Below are 19689 nucleotides of genomic sequence, written 5' to 3'. Positions count from 1 at the left end.
AACAATCGCTTTTGTGTCCGACTTTCTTGCAAATGTAGCATTTTTTCTTCTTATAAGGGCAATCCGATTCCCAATGTCTTTCTGCGCATCTCTTACAGTTATATCTAAGAAGAGACTTGTTATATTCTTTACTATAATTATAATTATTATATTTGGAATATCTCGTTCCGTTTTGACTGCTTTTATTTGTATAGTTCTTGGTTGGTGTGTATGGTTTTCTAACCTTTCTTACATATGCCACTCCGGATTCTTCTATCATTTTTGAATCCATTTTTAGTGTAATGGCCCTTTCACAATCCTCTGCTAATTTCTGAAGTGTTAAATCTTGCTCAGATTCCAGCTTAGACAACACTCGTCTGCGTATTTCTGCATTTTTCGTGGAGACTAACCCTTGTGCGAAGATTAGGCATTTGAAATCTTCTACTGTTAGTTCCGCTAGCTTAAAATTATCACAGTTTTTATTGACAACTGATGCGTATATCAAATAATCTTGGTTGTCCATCTTCCTTAGATTCATGCACAACCATCTCTTATGAAAAAGAGATATATTCGGATTAAATAATTCTTTTAGTAATTTTACAGCTTCCATGAAATCGAATTCCATAGTTTTTTTTAGGTAGTATATAATCTACGAACTTGCTGTGTTCTCTTACACCCAACTTCCTGAGTAAAAGGCTCATTTTCTGGCTATTTTTTTGCCACGTTCGAGTTTTTGTTTTTCTTTGAGACTGCAATTAAAGGTTTTAGTTTGTCTCTTTTTTTCCCCGAATAGTATTTTAGTAAATAAAATACTATTAATCGAGGTTACTTTTTTTTTTTTGCCTGAATGTAGTTTTTGTTCTTGGAATTTGGGAAACAACCGTTTCTTTCTTTTAGTGTTGTACTTCGCGAGGAAAATATTTTACAGTTTTCCAATGTTCGCTGAATTATTCATTTTTTCCGCTTGAGTCGAACTTCTCTTTAACGTAAAATCCGTTTTTACGACTATTTCGTTTGTCAAAACTTGTATTCCTTAGAAAGGTCACCCGTTGCGTTGTACTTTTTTTTTTAGTGAGTTCTTTCCATTTCTTCGTCAAACTGTTATATTTGACGTTTATCCTCGTCGTCACTGTTAAGTTTGCAGGTTGAAACAAGTAACGTAGAAAGCAATACAAATGACGACTCAACAAACAAAGGTAGATCAAATAAGAAGTGTATTAGGAAAAGGTATATTTACAGGATATTTACATAATGGTGTCAAATAAGAGAGTCTTTGCTGGAGAAACATATCTGCTCTCGGCGGCCTTCGGTGGCTTCTGGTGAACACACATTTTTAAACCAGGTGATTGCTTCTGTAGTATTTGCCCACTGGTTTAGTTCTAGGTCTTGTTTGATTTGTTTGTTTACTCTAGAAATTATAGTTTTGCTAATTCTACCTATTTCTGGTTTAGTTGGGTTTATCAGGCGTGTGCTGGGATTATTATCAAAGTCCCATTTGTGGTCTTTAAGCAGAATGTATGCCTCTCTAGGTTTCAATTTGCCAACTTTATCGCTAATTTTTAATTTATCGGTAATTTGTTTACTTTCAGTATTTATTATATCTATGTAGTCGCATTCGTTTGTGTCTAGTTTTTTGTAGTTTTTTGTAATGTTTTCTGTGATTAGTTTGTTATATTCTTGCTTATCTATTTTATAAATTCATTCGTTTTATTTATTTATTTATTTATTTTTTACTTTTTGATACCTTTAACCTGGAAAATTCGCGACACTCCATGATAGACTGGAGCAATACCTGAAAAGATATAAAAATAGAAGTACAAGAATGGTTGACTAAAGGAAGAACTACGTTAGTACAAAAAGACACGACCCCAAGGAATTGCAGACCGATAACCTGCTTACCGACTACATAACTGAGTGAACAGGTCTACTACTTGCTAACACTTGCGGGCTACTGCTCAAGGAACAAAAGGGATGCTGTAGAGAAAAAAGAGGGACGCACGACATAAATAAAAAAATATTGAGAGATGTTAAAAACAGGAAATAGTCATGGCATGGATTGATTACAAGAAAGCCTATGGTAGAATCCCACAAATATGGATAATTGAATGCTTAAGAATATACAAGATTTCTGACAAGATTATTAATATTATTAAGAAAGCAATGGAAACCTGGAGACTGGAACTGACAGCTGGAGGACAGCATCTGACCGATATAAGAATACAGAGAGGCATCTTCCAAGGAGACTCACTATCATAACTACTGTTTATCATAGCCATGATGGCGCTAAACTACATACTGAGGAAATGCAATGCTGGATACAAATTTATAGACAGAATAAAGAATAAACCACCTCATGTACATGGATGAGCTGAAGCTGTTTGCTAAAAGCAAAAAGGAACTGGAAAAATTAATAAATACAACCAGAATATTCAGCCAGGACATTGGAATGGAAAAATGTGCATTACTAAAGATGAAAAAGGGAAAGCTGGAGACATCAGAAGGTAAGGAACTCTCCAACCAAAAGAAAATGAGAGCACTCAATGAAAATGATACACATATCTAGGGGTGCTGGAAGCAGACACCATTAAATCTAAAGAAATGAAAGCTAAGATTGGAAAAGATTACCTAAGAAGAACAAGGAAACTGTTAGAAACAAAGCTATGCAGTAGAAATTCATTTAAGGGAATAAACACATGGGCAGTATCGCTAATAAAGTACTCTGAACCGTTCGTAGGATGGACTAAAGAACTTAGACAACTTGGTTAGAGAACGAGGAAATTAATGACAATGTGCAATGCATTACACCTAAAAAACGATACTGACCAACTCTATGTGAAATGGAGCGAAGAAGGAAGGGGACTTATAAACGTAGAAGACTGTGTAGAAGGCACAAAAAAGACTTGGGAAAGTACATAAGTCAGAACACAGAAAGACTGGTCACCACAGCGAACTCTGTAGACGACTACTTGAACAAGCTGATAAATGGTTCAAACACAAACCAGAAACAGTGCAGGAAAACGAAAACAACAAATCCTTTGGGACATGGAGATACAAACAGATAAACCCGTCCAAGCAAAAAGACTGGACGTCATAATAATTAAGAAGAAGCAAAGAAAATGCCAAATTGTAGATTTTGCCGTCACCAGTAGACCACAGGGTGAAGATCAAAGAGACAGAAAAAAAAGAATATGACAGAGAACTTGACAAGGAATACGGCATGTGAAAAATCATCAATATAATACCAATAATTGTAGGAGCATTACGAACAGTCCCCCAAAACTTGGGAAAAATCGGAATCGGTAGGAAGACTGAGATTATACATGAAACAGTAGTGCTGAAAATAGATAAAATCTCAAGGAAAACCATTGAGTGCAGAAATTAGTCCACATTAATGACAAATTTTAATTGGGTATATGTAAACTGCAATGGAAATGAAACAAAAAGATCCAAAAGAACTGGTACACTAAAAGTGAAAAGTGTCTATTCCCTCTTCCTCTTCCCCCCTCCCTCCAAAAAAATACTAGTGTCAGTACGACTAGCACCGCACCAAATAGTTGAAGAGTCAAGGAATATGGAAAAACCGAAAGCACTAATCAGGCCTCAACTGGATAAGTGCAAAGACTGCTGGGCGCTTGGGGAGGCTTATTGCCACTCAAACTCCAGTGAAGACTAATGACCGGTACCAACAAAAAATCAATGGTAAACAGTTGTTGCAACAACGCAAATTAATTTGCAAATGGTATCGAAAGAAGATAAGAATACTGGAAATCTGGGGGGACTCGGTGTCACTCAAACTCCAGGGAGTACCACAAGTTGTTCTCAAAGAGAATTCTTTGATGATGGACTGTCTGAAAACTCCTAGTGAGTGAATAAGGAACTTTGACTTTGTATGTGCCTGTGTATGTATGTCTGTGTGAGTTTGTTCCCTATAGACCCTGGAATGACTGGGTCGATTTTTATGAAATTTCACATGAAGATGCTTTATGTGCCTGGCAATGTTCTTAGATAGGTTTTGTATTGGAATGTCTTCTATAATCGATAATCGATAATCAAAATAATCCGATAAAAGAAGGAACAGGCAATTTTGATCAAAGTTAACACCTTATACAGTCTAATATCACAAATACATTTGAGAAGTTTTATTACCACACAAGCCAAAAGACCCTGCATATAAAATCAACAGTAGGTTCTTTGATATGTTGGAGCACTTTCAAAATAAATGTTTCTGTTTAAAGCACAATTTCACAATGGTACTTGACTTTTTCATTTTAAACTTAAATTCAAGCCATTATCACCGCACAAGCAGTAAGCCAAGGTATATAAAATCAACAAGGTATATACACTGTGTGTCAAATTATTAACGAGATAACATTTTTTTTACTAGTCTCAGAAACTTACCGGTAGTTTCATATCAAAAGCTTCGAAAACGTTGGCAATGCTGTAAATGTAAATTAAACTAGAAGAATATCTGTCCTAGAAGAGGTAAAATTAATTATTCGAACTGAAATGTTTTACAACATTTTACTGTCTCTTAACGAGATAAAATTATACTAAACCTTGTGTCTAGACTTCTTATTTGAAATTTTCCTCAAAATCTATTACATAATTTTGATTCGATAAAATGTGTAAAACTCAAAAAAGTTTAAGGTGTCTTAAGAAGAAATTGAAATTCAAGGAATATTGCTTAATTGGTATCTAATAACTATAGATTCAGTGTAAATGTTCATAGGTGATGGACAATGCTGGGCAAATAGCGGATGTATTGCATACACGCAATTACAGGTAAAACCATGTAAATCAAATTGCTAAGCGATATCGTCAACGCTACATTCCGATCAAAGAATCGCGATTATGAAACAGTGAGAGAAAATATTTTAACTGAATTGGAATTGCTAAAAGTGCAGAGCAATAAAACAATCAAAATTTCAAATCGAATGTCAAAATAAACGAACTGTTAGATTCTGATCAAGGAATGTGGTTGATGTCAATATAAGACATAAACAAAGGCATGAGTCAGAGAGAGTGAGAGAAAAAGCCAGCAACGATGCTTCTACTGTTGCTGCACCAACCAACCACACCATCAACCCATATACCTACCTGAACTTTTTCTCTTGTCATACAATGACTGTAATGCAAATAAAACTTAGAGAGAATTTGCTATATGATAATAAACACGAAATCAGCATAAATTTAAATATCATATTTAAGTGTATTTTTTGACTGAGCTAAACCGGGTAGCCTGTTAGTATATATATATATATATATATATATATATATATATATATATATATATATATATATATATATATATATTTAAAGAGATAGAGCTTCTCGTATATACACAATATAATTTATAAAACTTACTATCCGTGTCTGTCTGTCTGTCTGTCTCCATATTTTCAAACTCCATCTCTTCCGAAACTAAAAGTCGCAGGGCGGTGCTAGGAGCCTCAAATGATTGGATATTTTATGAACCGTTCTATTATGGGTCTTTAGCAGGAAAAAAAAAGAAGTTTTTAAGGGGTCAAAATTGAAAAAAATCGTTAAATATTTTGTACATTCATTCTAGTTTATTTTTAATCAGTTAATATGCGTGTTACGTTGGTACAGTGGTAACGTCGCCAGCTTTGAATGCTACAGTTTTGCTTTCGGTCTCGATTCTAGCTGATGGTACTCAAATATTTTTTTTTACTTTTGAAAGCACGACCCTATAATAATATATACGAAGTTTGAACAAATTAAAATATCATATTTAAGTGTATTTAACAACCAAGCAAAGTCGGGCGACCCTCCCTCCTGCTAATATTACATAAATCTGACATATTTAAATGTTTGAATGAAAAGTTATGCCGATATTATGCCCCCTAAAACATTTAAAATAGAAATGCAGGGAATGTTTATTAATTAAAGTCTAATACCCAGTATTAAAATTTTACAATAATCACATGTACCAGAATTTTCACAAAAGGCTTCCACCCTCTTTTACTTCATTTGCATAAAATCAAATCAAACTAAATACATCTCATATTACACCCCTTTACGCCTAACAGTTGTATTCCTAAATTTATAATGATTGATTAATTAGTTTTTGAGTGAACTTATACATATGAAAATGTAAACATATACACATACCTAACTTTATACAAATAGGTATTACTTCCCTTAGTTTTACAGGTATTTATATATATATATAGAGAGAGAGACATTGAAACACATCGCTTGTTATTATATGAGAGATTATTATTGTTTTGTTTTTTATCTATTTTCAGAGCAACAAAAAATAATTCTGGAGTATGGTAGGAGATTTCAAGAACTTGCTTACAGGCATCAGAAGATGTTGTACCCCATCACTCTGATGTAGTTTCCATACATATATTGCATATGACTACTAGCAGCAACACTCATTAATTACAAGATTATCTCCCTTGAAAGCTCTTCTTAAATAACAACAAAAATGGATAGTTTTGTATTGCAGGCAATAATAAAAGCGGGCAAAGAGTACAACTTTCTGGCATAACATATATCGGCTAAACCTTTTGTATTATTTGTTTATTATTTCAGAATACTTTTTTATATGGTAGCAGGGGTAATTCTGTCTGCTATCTAGGAGATATACTGATATCCAATGAGGCTTATTTATACAACACCAGCTGTACCCGGCCACGCGTTGCTGTGGCTTAGTGGAAATGAAAGAAAAAATGCAGAGGTTTATGGAAATGCCCCCCTCCCCTCTGAAATATTCAAAGGACACCAGGTTTTGCTTTTATCACGCTAATCTCATTGATTACAAACGTAACACCCAGGAGTTTAAAAAAAAAAGGAAGTTTTTAAGATATTATTTTTACGATTTTTATCGTTGAGTTTGATGGGGGTTTTGGTAAATGTGACAACGGGAATACCCTGGTCCAATCACCACAAAAAATACTTTGTGCCCATCAAACTTAAAAACTGAAACTCGAAATGAAATGAAACGTCAATTATTTATTTATTCATCATCATCATCATCATCATCATCATCATATAATTACGCTTATCACTCCGTCTGTTATCATCCTGTGCATCCCTAAAAAAGGAAAGTGGAATATTCCAAATATAACTTGTCACCCCTAAAAAGCAAAGTGGAATATTCCAAATTCATAATAAAACAAAAAAATTGGTGTTGGTGTTGAGGCAAAGCTAATAAAAATGATTTGTCTTTCTTGGCCTTTTGGCTAAGATCAAAGTGTAGTATCTGTTCTTCAGATGCTACATTTCAATTTCTTCTCTCTTAGTGAAGGAGAAATCCTTTGCGACTAAAGCAATTTTTTTTCAGGTTAAAAACGACCCTGGTGTCTAAATCTGTTCCGTAGGGAGGCATTGTGAATAGGTGCTATGTTTAATGTAACAAAGTTTTAATATTACAAAAGTAACTGAGAAAAGTAATTTCTGGTTTAATTACAAAATGCCCTGTAAATGTCCCTTCTGATTAATTATATGCCCTGGAAAATGTCCCTTCTGATTATTTTTTTTGTTGTTGTTTGTTTAGTTGCCTCCCCACAAAGACGGAGTTGGACATGAGTTTGGTTAAAAATTTTTGGGGAAACCAACTCCCCAAAAGGGGTACTCTGATCAATAACAAAAATAAAAATTGTATCAGTAAAGAAAGATTTCTCCTCCATTAACCAAGACCAAAAAAAGGGGGGATTTAAGTCACTGGAATGCTGGGACTGATACTACACTCAGAAATTCATGTTGAAGCAATGATTGCCTAATCACTAACCGTGTTAATGTTTTTATGTATTAATTTCGAAAAGCTGCTGAAACAGTTTATAATTTAAACATTACTTTATTTCAAGTATATTTTAAACAGTGGGTGAGGGATATAAAGTCAGTCCCAGAAATTACTTAAACCGTTTACAATTTAAACATTACTTTATTTCATGTATATTTTTAAAAGTGGGGTAAGGGATATGCAATCAGTCCCGGAAATGGGTGAAACCGTTTACGTATTAAACATTACTTTATTTAATGAATATTTTTAACAGTGAGGTGGGGTAAAAAGTCGGCCCCGGAAATGGATGCAACCATTTACGTTTTGGACATTACTTTATTTAATGTATATTTTTAACTGTAGGATGGGAGATAAGAAGTTGGTCCCGGGAATGGCTGAAAAAGTTTATGATTTAAACATTACTTTATTTCATGAATATTTTTAACAGTGGGGTGCAGGATATGAAGTAGTCCCGGAAATGGCTGAAACAGTTTACTATTTAGACATTACATTATTTCATGTATATTTTTAACAGTGGGTTGGGGGATATGAAGTCAGTCCCGGAAATGGCTGAAACAGTTTATGACTAAAACATTACTTTATTTCATGTATATTTTTTAACAGTGGGGTGGCGGACATGAAGTCAGACCCGAGATTGAATGTGATAAGCGCAAATATATGCTAGCAGAAAGCGGCACACAGTATTGAATGAGATAAGGGGAAAACATATAGTAGCAGAATACCCAGCGTCGTCCAGGATCGAATTAGATAGATGGAAGATATATATTAGCAGAATATGTGGCGTTACTCAGGATTAATAGATAGGTGGAACATATATACTATGAGAATACCCGAAATTGATTGATGTGTTTGTAATTAAATAATCATCCCAGGCAATATATCACAGTTATTATTTAAGTGAGGGGGAGTGACATAGTGGGTTTAAGTTATGAAAATTATTGTCGAAATTAGTAACATATCCAAGAATTATAAAAAATGATGAAATGTGAGTTATTTGATTGGTGTGTTTGTAATGAAATAATAAGCCCAAACAATATATCAAAGTTCTTATATTAGTAGGAGGGGGGCATAATGTGGGTTTTTTTTAATTATAAAAAATGATTGCCGAAATTAGTAACACATCTAAGAATTATGAAAAATAATGAAATCTGAGTTATTTGATTGATGTGTTTGTAATGAAATAAGCAGTTCGGCAAATATATCAAAGTTATTATTTTAGTAAGGGGAAGGCTATAAGGTGTGTTAAATTTATGAGAAATGATTGTCAAAATTAGTAACATATCCAAGAATTATGAAAAATGATGAAAAGCGAGTTTATTGATTGGTGTGTTTATAATAAAATAATCAGTCCGGACAATATATCAAAGTTATTATGTTAGTAAGAGAGGGCGATAAGGTGGTTTTAATTATGAAAAATGATTGTCGAAATTAGTAACATATCCAAGAATTATGAAAAATTATAATATGTGATTTAATGCAATAATGTGTTTGCAATGAAATAATCAGACCAGACAACATATCAAAGTTATTATTTTAGTAGTGTGGGGTTATTAATGTGAGAAAAAAATATAAAAAAGTGATTGTCGAAATTAGTAACATATCCGAGAATTATGAAAAATTATGAAGTGTAAATTAATAAATAGTTGTGCGTTTTATGAAATAATTGGCCCAGACAATATATCAAAGTTATGTTTTAGTAAGAGAGGGCGATGAGGATGGTTTACATTATAAAAAATATTGTTGAAATTAGTAAGATATCCAAGAATAACGAAAAATGATGAAATGTGAGTTAACTGATCGGTGTGTTTATAATAAAATAATCAGCCCAGACAATCCATCAATATTATTATTTAAGTAAGAGGAAAGGCAATAAGGCGGGCTAAAATTATGAAAAATTATTGTCGAAATTAGTAACATATCCAAGAATTATGAAACATGATGAAATATTAGTTGATTGATTGGTGTGTTTGTAATGAAATAATCAGCCCCAGACAGTATATCAAAGTTATTATTTTAGTAAGAGAGGGCGATAGGGATGGTTTTAATTACAAAAAATTATGGTCGAAATTAGTAACATATCCAGGATTATGAATGAAGATTAAATGTGAGTTAATCGAGTGGGTGTTTATAATAAAATAATCAGCCCAGGAAATATATCAAAGTAATTATGTTAGTAAGAGAGGTCGACAAGGATGGTTGAAATTATGAAAAAATAATTGTTGAAATTAGTAACATATCCAAGAATTATGAAAAATGATAATATGTGATTTAATAATAACTGATATATTGTCTGGGCTGGTTTTTTTCATTACACCACACATTATTATGTGTGGTGTAATGAAAAAAATCAGCCCAGACAATATATCAGTTATTATTTTAGTAAGGGGGGTGATGGCGTCAGTTTAAATGATGAGAAATTATTGTCTAAATTAGTAACATATCCAAGAATTATGAAAAATGATGAAAAGTGAGTTAATTGATTAGTGTGGTGTAATGAAAAAAATCAGCCCAGACTATATATCAAAGTTATTATTTTAGTAAGGGAGAGCTATAAGGTGTGTTTAACTTATGAAAAATAATTGTCGAAATTAGTAACATATCCAAGAATTATAAAAAATGATGAAAAGTGAGTTAATTGATTGGTGTGTTCGAAATAAAATAATATGCATAGACAATAAATCAAGGTTATTATTTAGTAGAAGGGGAGGTGCGAAAATATGGGTTAAAATTATGAAAAATGATTGTCGAAATAAGTAACATATCCAAGAATAAGGAAAAAATGATGAAATGTGATTTCATGCAGTAGTGTGTTTCTAATGTAATAATAAGCCCAGACAATATATCAAAGTTATTATTTTATTAAGGAGTGGGGAGATAATGTGGGTACAAATTATGAAAAATGATTGTCGAAATTAGTAACATATCCAAAAATGATGAAAAAGGATGAAATTGAGGTTAATTGATTGGTTTGTTTGAAATGAAATAAGCAGCCCAGCAAATATATTAACGTTATTATTTTAGTAAGTTTGGGCGATAATGTTGCTTAAAAATATTTTAAAAAATATTGTCGAAATTAGTAATATATCCAAGAATGAAAAATGATGGAATGTGAGTTAATTGATGTGTGTGTTTGTAATGAAATAATCAGCCTATACAATATATCAAAGTTATTATTTTAGTAAGGTGTGCGAAATGGTGAGTTATAAATGATGAAAAATTATTGACATAATTAATATCATATCCAAGAATTTATTCCATATGAAAAATGCCGCTGTGGAATTTTCACAGGTCCCGCTAGTTATTATTGTTGTTGTTGTTGTTGTTGTTGCTGCTGCTGCTGCTGCTGCGGCACTTTTCTTTATTTAGGCACGCATTCACCAGAAAAGAACGAATTACTATTTCGTTATCCTTCTTACTAAAACAAAATTGTTATTTCTAGTATTTTTTCCATGGGTACCTGCTCGAATTACTATTTTGGGTTCTCCTGACCCTTGTGTCTCCCAATTTTTAATCTGCTAAAATTTTAATCACGTGATTACGGTGTAATGACAATAAAATAAACCATTCATTTAATTGTTGCTTGTTATGGATTTAGCTGAATACAATATTAAAAATCACTTTATTATTACTTATGCACTTATGGCACCGGGCTGGCGGGTGTTTTGTAACTATTTTGTACTTTCACCTAACAATTTAATAAGCAAAAAAAGATATCGTAAAACTTGAATTTATATATAGGGATAATCATTTTATTATATATATTCTTTGGGGGGGGGGATTGACCTAGCGAGATAAAGGACGATTTGAATAAATGCACAATGATTTAAATTTGTAATTATAAAAAAAAGCAGGTAAAACTTGCGGAGAATGCTCTGCTTTATGGTTGTTCTAAAAATGGAATGGAAATTTAAATTTCGTTCTGTTTTAATCTTTATTCATATCTTGGAAACTACTCGTATGCCGGATTTTTATACATTATTTTCGTTTTCAGCACCCCCGAAAACCCCCAAAAGTGGTAATTTTAAAGGATTTCTCAAGGGTGTAATCATTCATACAGGGTGACCTAAAAAAAAAAAAGGGGCCCAACTCTAATTAGGCCCCCTTTCTTAGTGTTTTGTTCGAACGAAATTTAACACAGTGTATTCTTTGTCCCAGCTCCCACTGGAGTTTTGGTGTACTCACCGTCGTTGTTTCTGCCATGTCCTGTAAAATAAGGGCAATCGGTGAATAAATAATGGAGATATCACGTTTTTTTTGGGTCATCCTGTATTTACCAAATAAAGAAATGCTGCCAGATGAAGTTTTACAATGAGTAAATGTGCTTCATTTTATAATTTATAATTAAAAGCGCTGAACAATACAAATGAGGAAGGGACGGTCTTCTGTAAATATTCTTCCACCTTACAATTAAATAAAAAAATAGTGTGAAAGTTGAGTTTAACCTGAAAACACTAATTACAAATAGTGCGGTACAAAAAATGCATAAATACTAAATTTTAAAGTAGATATTGATCTCGGATGTGTATGGTGGCAGAGTGCGATACCATATGCAACCATATGACAGCATAACTTAGTGCTTATGAATTTTTTAATTTTTTAACTTGAGGAGGTTGAGGATTGGCAAATGACAAAAACAACAGCAGCCGTATTTTAAATTTTTACATTGGGGGGAAGGATGCATTCTACCACCGGGCAATGCCGGTTAACGGGTCCTGCTAGTTTATTATAAATAGAAATACCGTAGGTATTAAACGTAACGTTAAATTCCTTAGAAAAAATGAAGTAAAAATCGAAAAGAAATTGAAACACGTGCATGCGAGTGTTATGTTTTTTCTAAACAGTTCACTTCCTGTAAGTAAAAAAAAAAATACTTGAGCTGAGATCGAAACCAAAACTTAATGACACTGAGTCAAGTACAGTAACCATTCGGCCAGTGAGACATACTTCTTAAAAAGGTGTTTTCAAACCGACTTATACTTAACATAAGGAATCTGTCATTCACACCTGCGCAATCGTGAAACAGTTAGCAAACAGAAAAATCCGACGACTCCCACATACAAATTTTTCAATTTTTACTCCTTATTAAAAAGTTTTCCACATATCTAAATAACCTATGTACCAAATTTCAAGTCTGTAGATTAAAAATTCATTGAGTATATAGGTTGAGAAGTGACCTTACACACACACACACACACACACACACACACACACACACACACACACACACACACACACACACACACACGCGCGCGCACGCACACACACACATATTCTCACTTTTATAAATATATAGATGTACATACAATGGAAATAACTACTTGAACTGTTATAATATCACTATCACACGTTCTGGAACTTTCTATTTCAAGCAACCTTCTCTTCAAACTTTGAGCAACAACACAGTTTTATCTACTGGTCTTTCGAGATCACAAATTCTTGCACTTCTCATACAGTTAATCCATTTGTTCCGCCGTTATAGATCTATCAGCTATTTCTTTCTTCATTTGTTTCAGAAAACGTTGCTCAAGTTTTGTACTAGCTTCCATCACATTTTTTTTAGATAGAGATCATCTCTTACAAACTCACCATGTTAGTTATGATCGTCCATCATATGGATGACGACATTTTGTTCATCTTTTTTTTTTTTTTTTAACTCTGTTAATGTCTGTGAAGCCCGATGCGTGATCTATACTGCTTTGGACAGATAGAGCACAGGAAGACAGGATTTGAGTTTTGATGGTGATTTGGCCACCGCTTGTCGGTGTCTCAGTGTGCGACGCTCTGTAGCTGCTCACTTATGCTCGTTGTTGAAGAAGGCCATCCTGTTATCACATGTGGAGTGCCAAGTGTCTCTGTCCACTGCCAATGTCTCCAAAAGATTGAAGGGGATATTGCAGCGCTTGAGGATGAGCTTGAAGCAGTCTATATAGCGTTTTTTTCGGGTAGCTGACGTTTCATCGCCCGTGAGTGAGCTGACTCTTTGAGGTAGTGGCAGTGTAAGGATTGACGATTTCATTGTGAGCAGATGGTGCCAAAAGTTCTGGTCACAGATGGTTCTTAATACCTGCTGCAGATAAGGGCCGACTTTTCAGTACTAACATACTAACAGCAAAGTTCTCAAGAGAAACTGTCTAGCCCTACAACACACTAAGAATATGATTTAAAACATTTCTTATCGTTCTAATTTACCTTTTCCAAGCATTTCCTATGTGACTGAAAGCAGGTGGATTCATAATGAATCTACATTTTAGTTTATTCATTCTTGGCTCATTTCTTTCATTAATGACTGAAACTTTGTTTCTTTGCATCGATAAACTTAATTCCTGGATTACAATGGAGTTGGCTGACGTTGTTGTACGTGCAAATGAAGCAACGCAAGGCATTGATGAATGTATCAGTAGTCAGATCGCCTAGTGTTTTAATGTGGACAGTTTTGAAACACATGCAGCTAAGCAACAGTCTATATCTGTTTAAATTTCTTTTCCTTTATCTTTAACATAAAAATGGTCCAAAACAATCCATGCCGCTATAGATGAATGAAGTAGTTTCTATTCTGTGACGACCGAAAATCGTTATCACCCAAAATGGGTAACAGTAGAGCATTCTAATGAAGGAAGGTCAGTGGCCAATCAGGTTGAATAAAACAAACCTAACCACTCTGGCGCTAAAGATAAAAGCAACCAGTATTTTAGGCATCAGTTAGTTACTCACTCGATCAGTCAGTCAGTCAGTCAGTCAGTTGCTCTAAGATCCCGTCTCTGTTGAATGATTTTGGGACTCCGTTATCAACAAGCAAGTGGTAACGTAGGAAAAAGAAGGGAAATTACGAAACTCTTCGAATGGATCGGCTTTAGTGTGCTCGTACATCGACATTACATGAACCATCTTGAAAGAGACTGTCAGCTGCTTCATGTTTTATCTATTGCTTGACTTTTGAATTTAAATTGTCGTCAACTCGCATATATTACGAGTTTTGAAAAAAGAAAAAAAAGAAGGATTATGTTTACGTTTTTTTTTCAACCAAAGGTGTCGCCTTTATCTTTCTCTAGTTAGATTTTTTTTTTACACAGGCATCATCACATTATCAAGGACAAGAGGCCACTCAAGGATAAGGGTTAAAGAGTGTACAGTAGAAATTGGAAAATATAATAATCATTAGTAATGAAAATTTGTTAACTTATATGGAACGGCTCATCAAGAACTTATTTACGTTAGACTTGAAGACAACCATATTGTACTCAGCCGGAAAGCAGGAAAACGGAAGACAATTCCACAGGCGTGCAGTTCTAAGAAAGAAGCTTTGTTCATGGAATCTACGTTTAGGTTTAGGCACAGATAAAGAGTGGGAGGAATTATTGATAGTGTTTTCAGTTAGACACGTGTTTCTTGTGAAAGTTTGGCGAGGGGGGACCATAGATTGAAGCTCAGTCGAACACTTTCCATGAAAATAACGATACATCAGAGACAAGCTCGCAACATCTCTTCTGTGAGTTGCAGGGAAGAGAAAAGGACATCTACGAGGCTACGAAGTCTATTTTGAACTCTATCAAGGCAGGACAAGTTCTTTCTAGCAGCTCCTACCCAGATGTGGCAACAGTATTCCATCCTTGGATGTACCTGGCTCTTATATAGATAGAGAATTGCATCAGCAGTGAGATATCTACTGGATCGATAGAAAGATCCCACCATTTTTCCAGCGGCCCTGGCAACAGATTTGATGTACGTGTTCCATTTAAGATCAGGAGTAATTGTCAAGCCCAGAAGCTTGTCAAAACTTGAGGCCTCCTGAAGACGAGAGCCATTCATTTCAATTGATGCCAGATGGGGATCAGAATGTTGATGATGTAAAGAGAGAAGCTTGGTTTTAGATGCATTAAAAGTAACCAGCAACTCCTTTCCCCATTGTACCCCATGCTCAAGATCAGAGGAGAAAGAATCAGAGAGAACTTGGTCGTTTACTGTCTTAGATGTGCTACCATAAATGGTAGTGTCATCAGCATAAATGTCTACAAATGATGTAAGGATGTGATTTAGAAGATCATTAATGTAGATCAGGAAAAGAGTTGGGCCCAGGATGGACCCCTGAGAGACACCAGCATTAATACTGTGAGCTTCTGATTTTTGCCCCTCAACTACTACTCTAATGAACCTATCAAAAAGAAATGATTTAATAATTGAGAAGACATTTCCAGCTATACCATAGCTAGAGATCTTGTGAAGTAAGCCTTTATGCCATACCCTATCAAAGTCCTTAGATATGTCAAGAGCAATTGCCCTAGAAAGGTTGCCTCCGTCGAGAGATTTGCTAATCCTATGAGATATAACTGTAAGCACATCAGCTGTAGATCTAGCAGAACGGAAACCATATTGAGTGTCACTAAGAAGGTTATTTTTGTTGAGATGGTTGATTACTTCTGTATTTAACACAGATTCCAGCAACTTACTTATGACGCACAGAAGACTTATTGGCCTGTACTGAGAGGGGGATGAGCGATCACCTGAATTCTTAAATACAGGGCATTTATTTAAATGCACCAATAATTGACGTAACCCCTCCGAAGCTTATAGGCAGCATTCCTAAGTTAAAAATCGAGATAACTTATATGTAATTAAATTTCTGACGATGAGGGAGAACGAAATGGTGGCTGCCACATGCTCTCATCGATGACCCTCTCCACAGATTATTTCTGGTTTCCTGGAATATTTCGAAATAGGACCCCAAGGGAGCATGTAACAGTTCTTTCCGGGAGTAGGTTAGTCGTCTTTTCATTTTGGTTACCTTTGGTTTTACATTGTAGGCTCTTGTAGATGAGAGATAACACTCCTCTATTACATCCTAAGATCCAAATACTGTTGGATCTAATTTTTTATTGATAGTCATATCTCGACTTTGATTAAAGTTCTGCATGATTAGATGGGAAATGCGATGTTCTTTTAGGAAGAATAACTGGGTGTTTCACATGGGAGTGCTGCTTTTATTAGTTTTCCTCTCACCCTTAATGTATTTTGTTTTTGTCAAAGGACGGATTCAATCTGTTCAATTTTGATAAAAAATCTATATATTAATACCGTAGTACCTTTAATGTACGTACATATGTGTGTCACGGTTTTCAGATTATGAATTATTTGATCGGGAGATCCTATCTATTAAAAAGGAGTATAGAAGGTGATTACATAATACGAATATTAAATTAGTAGTATATAGATACGCTAATTTAATGTTCGTAGTATGTTATAACTAGGGTTAGGACAACGGCATATCCTTTTCCTTGTTTTGACTCCCGAGTGTGTATCCGTTGATATCTTATATGCTTTTATATAGAGTGACGTGGTTCTCGGTTGATTAACTGTGTCTAACTGTGTCGGATATATACTCGAGAGTCAAAACAATGAAAAGAATATACTGCTGTCATAGCCCGAATTATCACCTTATATACTTCTTTTTAATAAATAGGATTTCCTGATCATCGAAAACGCAATGTAAAAAAAAATAATAAATTAAAAAAATGATGTCGCTTTTGGGCCACATGTGAAACTAAAATATACCTTCTTGGTCTTATAGCTATGATTCAAGGATAGTATCTGGTCGGTTTAAAGATGGTATAATGATATCATGGGGTTTCTGTTCCCAATCAGCGTCCATACAATTTAAATATGTCACAGACTCCTATAAGGATATTGGAGATAAACTGTAATAATCAGATATATTCTGACACTACATTAACCAGATTACTTAGATAAATACTTCTACAGTTTTAACTACAGGACTACAATAATATTGCAGGTCTCCATTCACGCTGAACATCCACAGAATGGCCAGCAGCAATATATTACATATGAAAGCTGCCACTGTGGAATTTCCACAGGTCCCGCTAATTTCTTTTCATAGTTTCAGCACCTTAATTTCACTACTGAATGATTTTCTTTATACTTTTTGAATGTGAGATTTCTTAGTGTTTTTTCTTTCTTCAAATGTAGGTTCTTTGGAATGTTTTGTTTTAGGTGTGCGTGTGTGTGGGGGGAAGGGGGGGGGGAGGAAGCTAACAGACACTTAAAATATCGATAAAGTCTTTGGCTATGGCTTTCAATGTTGTGTCCCAGTCTAAGAATTTCTGCAAATGTATTAATAAAAAATCTTTCTTTATTTACCTCAGTCGGATGACCAGTCGTAAGACATTAAAAACACGATTTCTTATGCTTAAATTTAAATTATTCTTCGCATCAAGGCATAGCATCTCTCCAAGTCATATCCAGAACTCTCACAATAGACACATTTTGAATTTGCGTTAGAACCGGTATCTTGCATCTCACACCTGTGGCTATTGACTGCAACGATGTAATAGGGTTACAGGCAATTCTTGCTTCCTGATTTCAAGACAAACTGGTTTATCCATTTATTTATCTTTGTCAATCTAACATTCTGTTGCCGACAAACATTTTGATGCATCTGATTTTCATATGACTTTCCGGAAACATCTATATTGTCTTGCTCGATTTCCACTGGTTTCCTGGCAAAATTTCGTCTTGTAGCAAAACTATAATTGCAAATCCTCGCATCTCTGTTGTTCAATTTGTTCAGTTGTTATAAATTCATCAGATATTCCATTTTTCCATTTTTTCCAGAAAACATTGATCAATATTACACCTGCTACCATCTCATTTTAAAGTAGAGACCTTCTCTTACAAACTCACCAAGTTAGGTGGTGCGATAATTGACGATTGAAATTTAGTTTCTAACAGCTTTTTCTTCTCTATTCACACTAAAATATTAAACAAAAAACTGTTTTTATATTAAATGATGTTTATTTTTATTTTATTTTTTTATTTGTGTCAACTTTCTTTCTTCTTTTGATACATAAGCCATCATAAACTTAAACAAACGTAATAAAGAGGACACAATGCATAAAACAAATGGAAAAAAAAACACAGAGGCACACAATAAATACATATCAAACTTTTCATCCCCCCTTCCCTGGAGGTGCGATTTTTGATACTTCTTCACATTCTTATTTTTATTTTTTTTATTTTTCTTCCTTTGAAGATTGTAATGCTGGGTATGGGGCAGCCAAACCAGCTGCCAACATTGCCCCGCTTTTTTATTGAAACCAATCGAGAGCTCTTTTTAGTATCCTCGCTGTTCCCTTAAGTGCAATTGTCTGAATCTCTTTTGCACTTGGTTCACCAGGAATATTAGTTAGGTAGGACTTCAGGTTCTTCTTCATAAGTCCTGTGGCACCTATGATAACTGGTATGATTGATATCCCCTTAAGATTCCAGTTTCTTTTCATATCATACATGAGACCTTGGTATTTGGTCTGTTTCTCTCTTTCAGCTCTGTTCAGACCGCCATCATTAGGAACAGTCACTTCAATCAAGGTTGCAACTCTCTCTGACTTATTCCATATAACTATGTCAGGTTTCACAGCAGCATTTTCAAGGTAGGTGGCTGTAGGGATTACATGGTCGTAATGTATGATATATGAGTCATTTCCAACTGTTCTTTCAGGTTGATGTTTCCAGGACTTGCTGCTTGGAGTGGATTTCCACGTGTTCAACCTGTGCTACAAAAACATTGTGTCAGCAGAATATGTCACTTTTAAACCCACGCAAGACAGATAACTACTTGCACCGTTACAACTAACTTTTTTTTGGCGTTTTTACAGTGAGTGTACACTCGTTCATCAATAACCATCTGCAAATTTAATTTTTCTCTTAAGCCCGTTTTTAAAAATCACAATACACATCATCACTATAAATAGAAATTGACTAAAACTACCCGTTTTTCAGGGCCAGAGGCTCATCGGGGTTTCCTGCATCATATACATCACACGTCAGGTAAATAGACGATGTGAATTAAAAATGGAAATGTGGAAGACCTAAATACTCAACGTTTCGCCCATTATTGCTCGGGCTTTATCAAGAGAGAAAAAGGCCTAAAA

At 34.4% G+C, this 19689-nt stretch overlaps 1 protein-coding gene and 1 pseudogene across 1 annotated transcript in view; both read left to right on the top strand.

Moving 5' to 3' along the window:
- Nucleotides 1–7145, top strand: part of LOC145277734 (RING finger protein 151-like) — a 35365-nt gene extending 28220 nt beyond the window's left edge. The window contains exon 3 of the mRNA XM_080129439.1: nucleotides 6249–7145. Within this exon, the coding sequence (XP_079985565.1) occupies nucleotides 6249–6340 (92 nt within the window). The 3' untranslated portion in view covers nucleotides 6341–7145. The remainder of the gene's footprint in view (nucleotides 1–6248) is intronic.
- A 24-nt stretch (nucleotides 7146–7169) lies between these two features.
- Nucleotides 7170–7352, top strand: LOC145278444 (U2 spliceosomal RNA; annotated as a pseudogene).
- The last annotated feature ends 12337 nt before the right edge of the window (nucleotides 7353–19689 follow it).

This window comes from Euprymna scolopes, chromosome 6, assembly GCF_053919585.1.
Source record: "Euprymna scolopes isolate OS-2025 chromosome 6, ASM5391958v1, whole genome shotgun sequence".
NCBI classification, from domain to species: domain Eukaryota; kingdom Metazoa; phylum Mollusca; class Cephalopoda; order Sepiida; family Sepiolidae; genus Euprymna; species Euprymna scolopes.
Note: the sequence above shows the minus strand (reverse complement) of the source record. Positions and strands in the feature narration are given on the sequence as shown.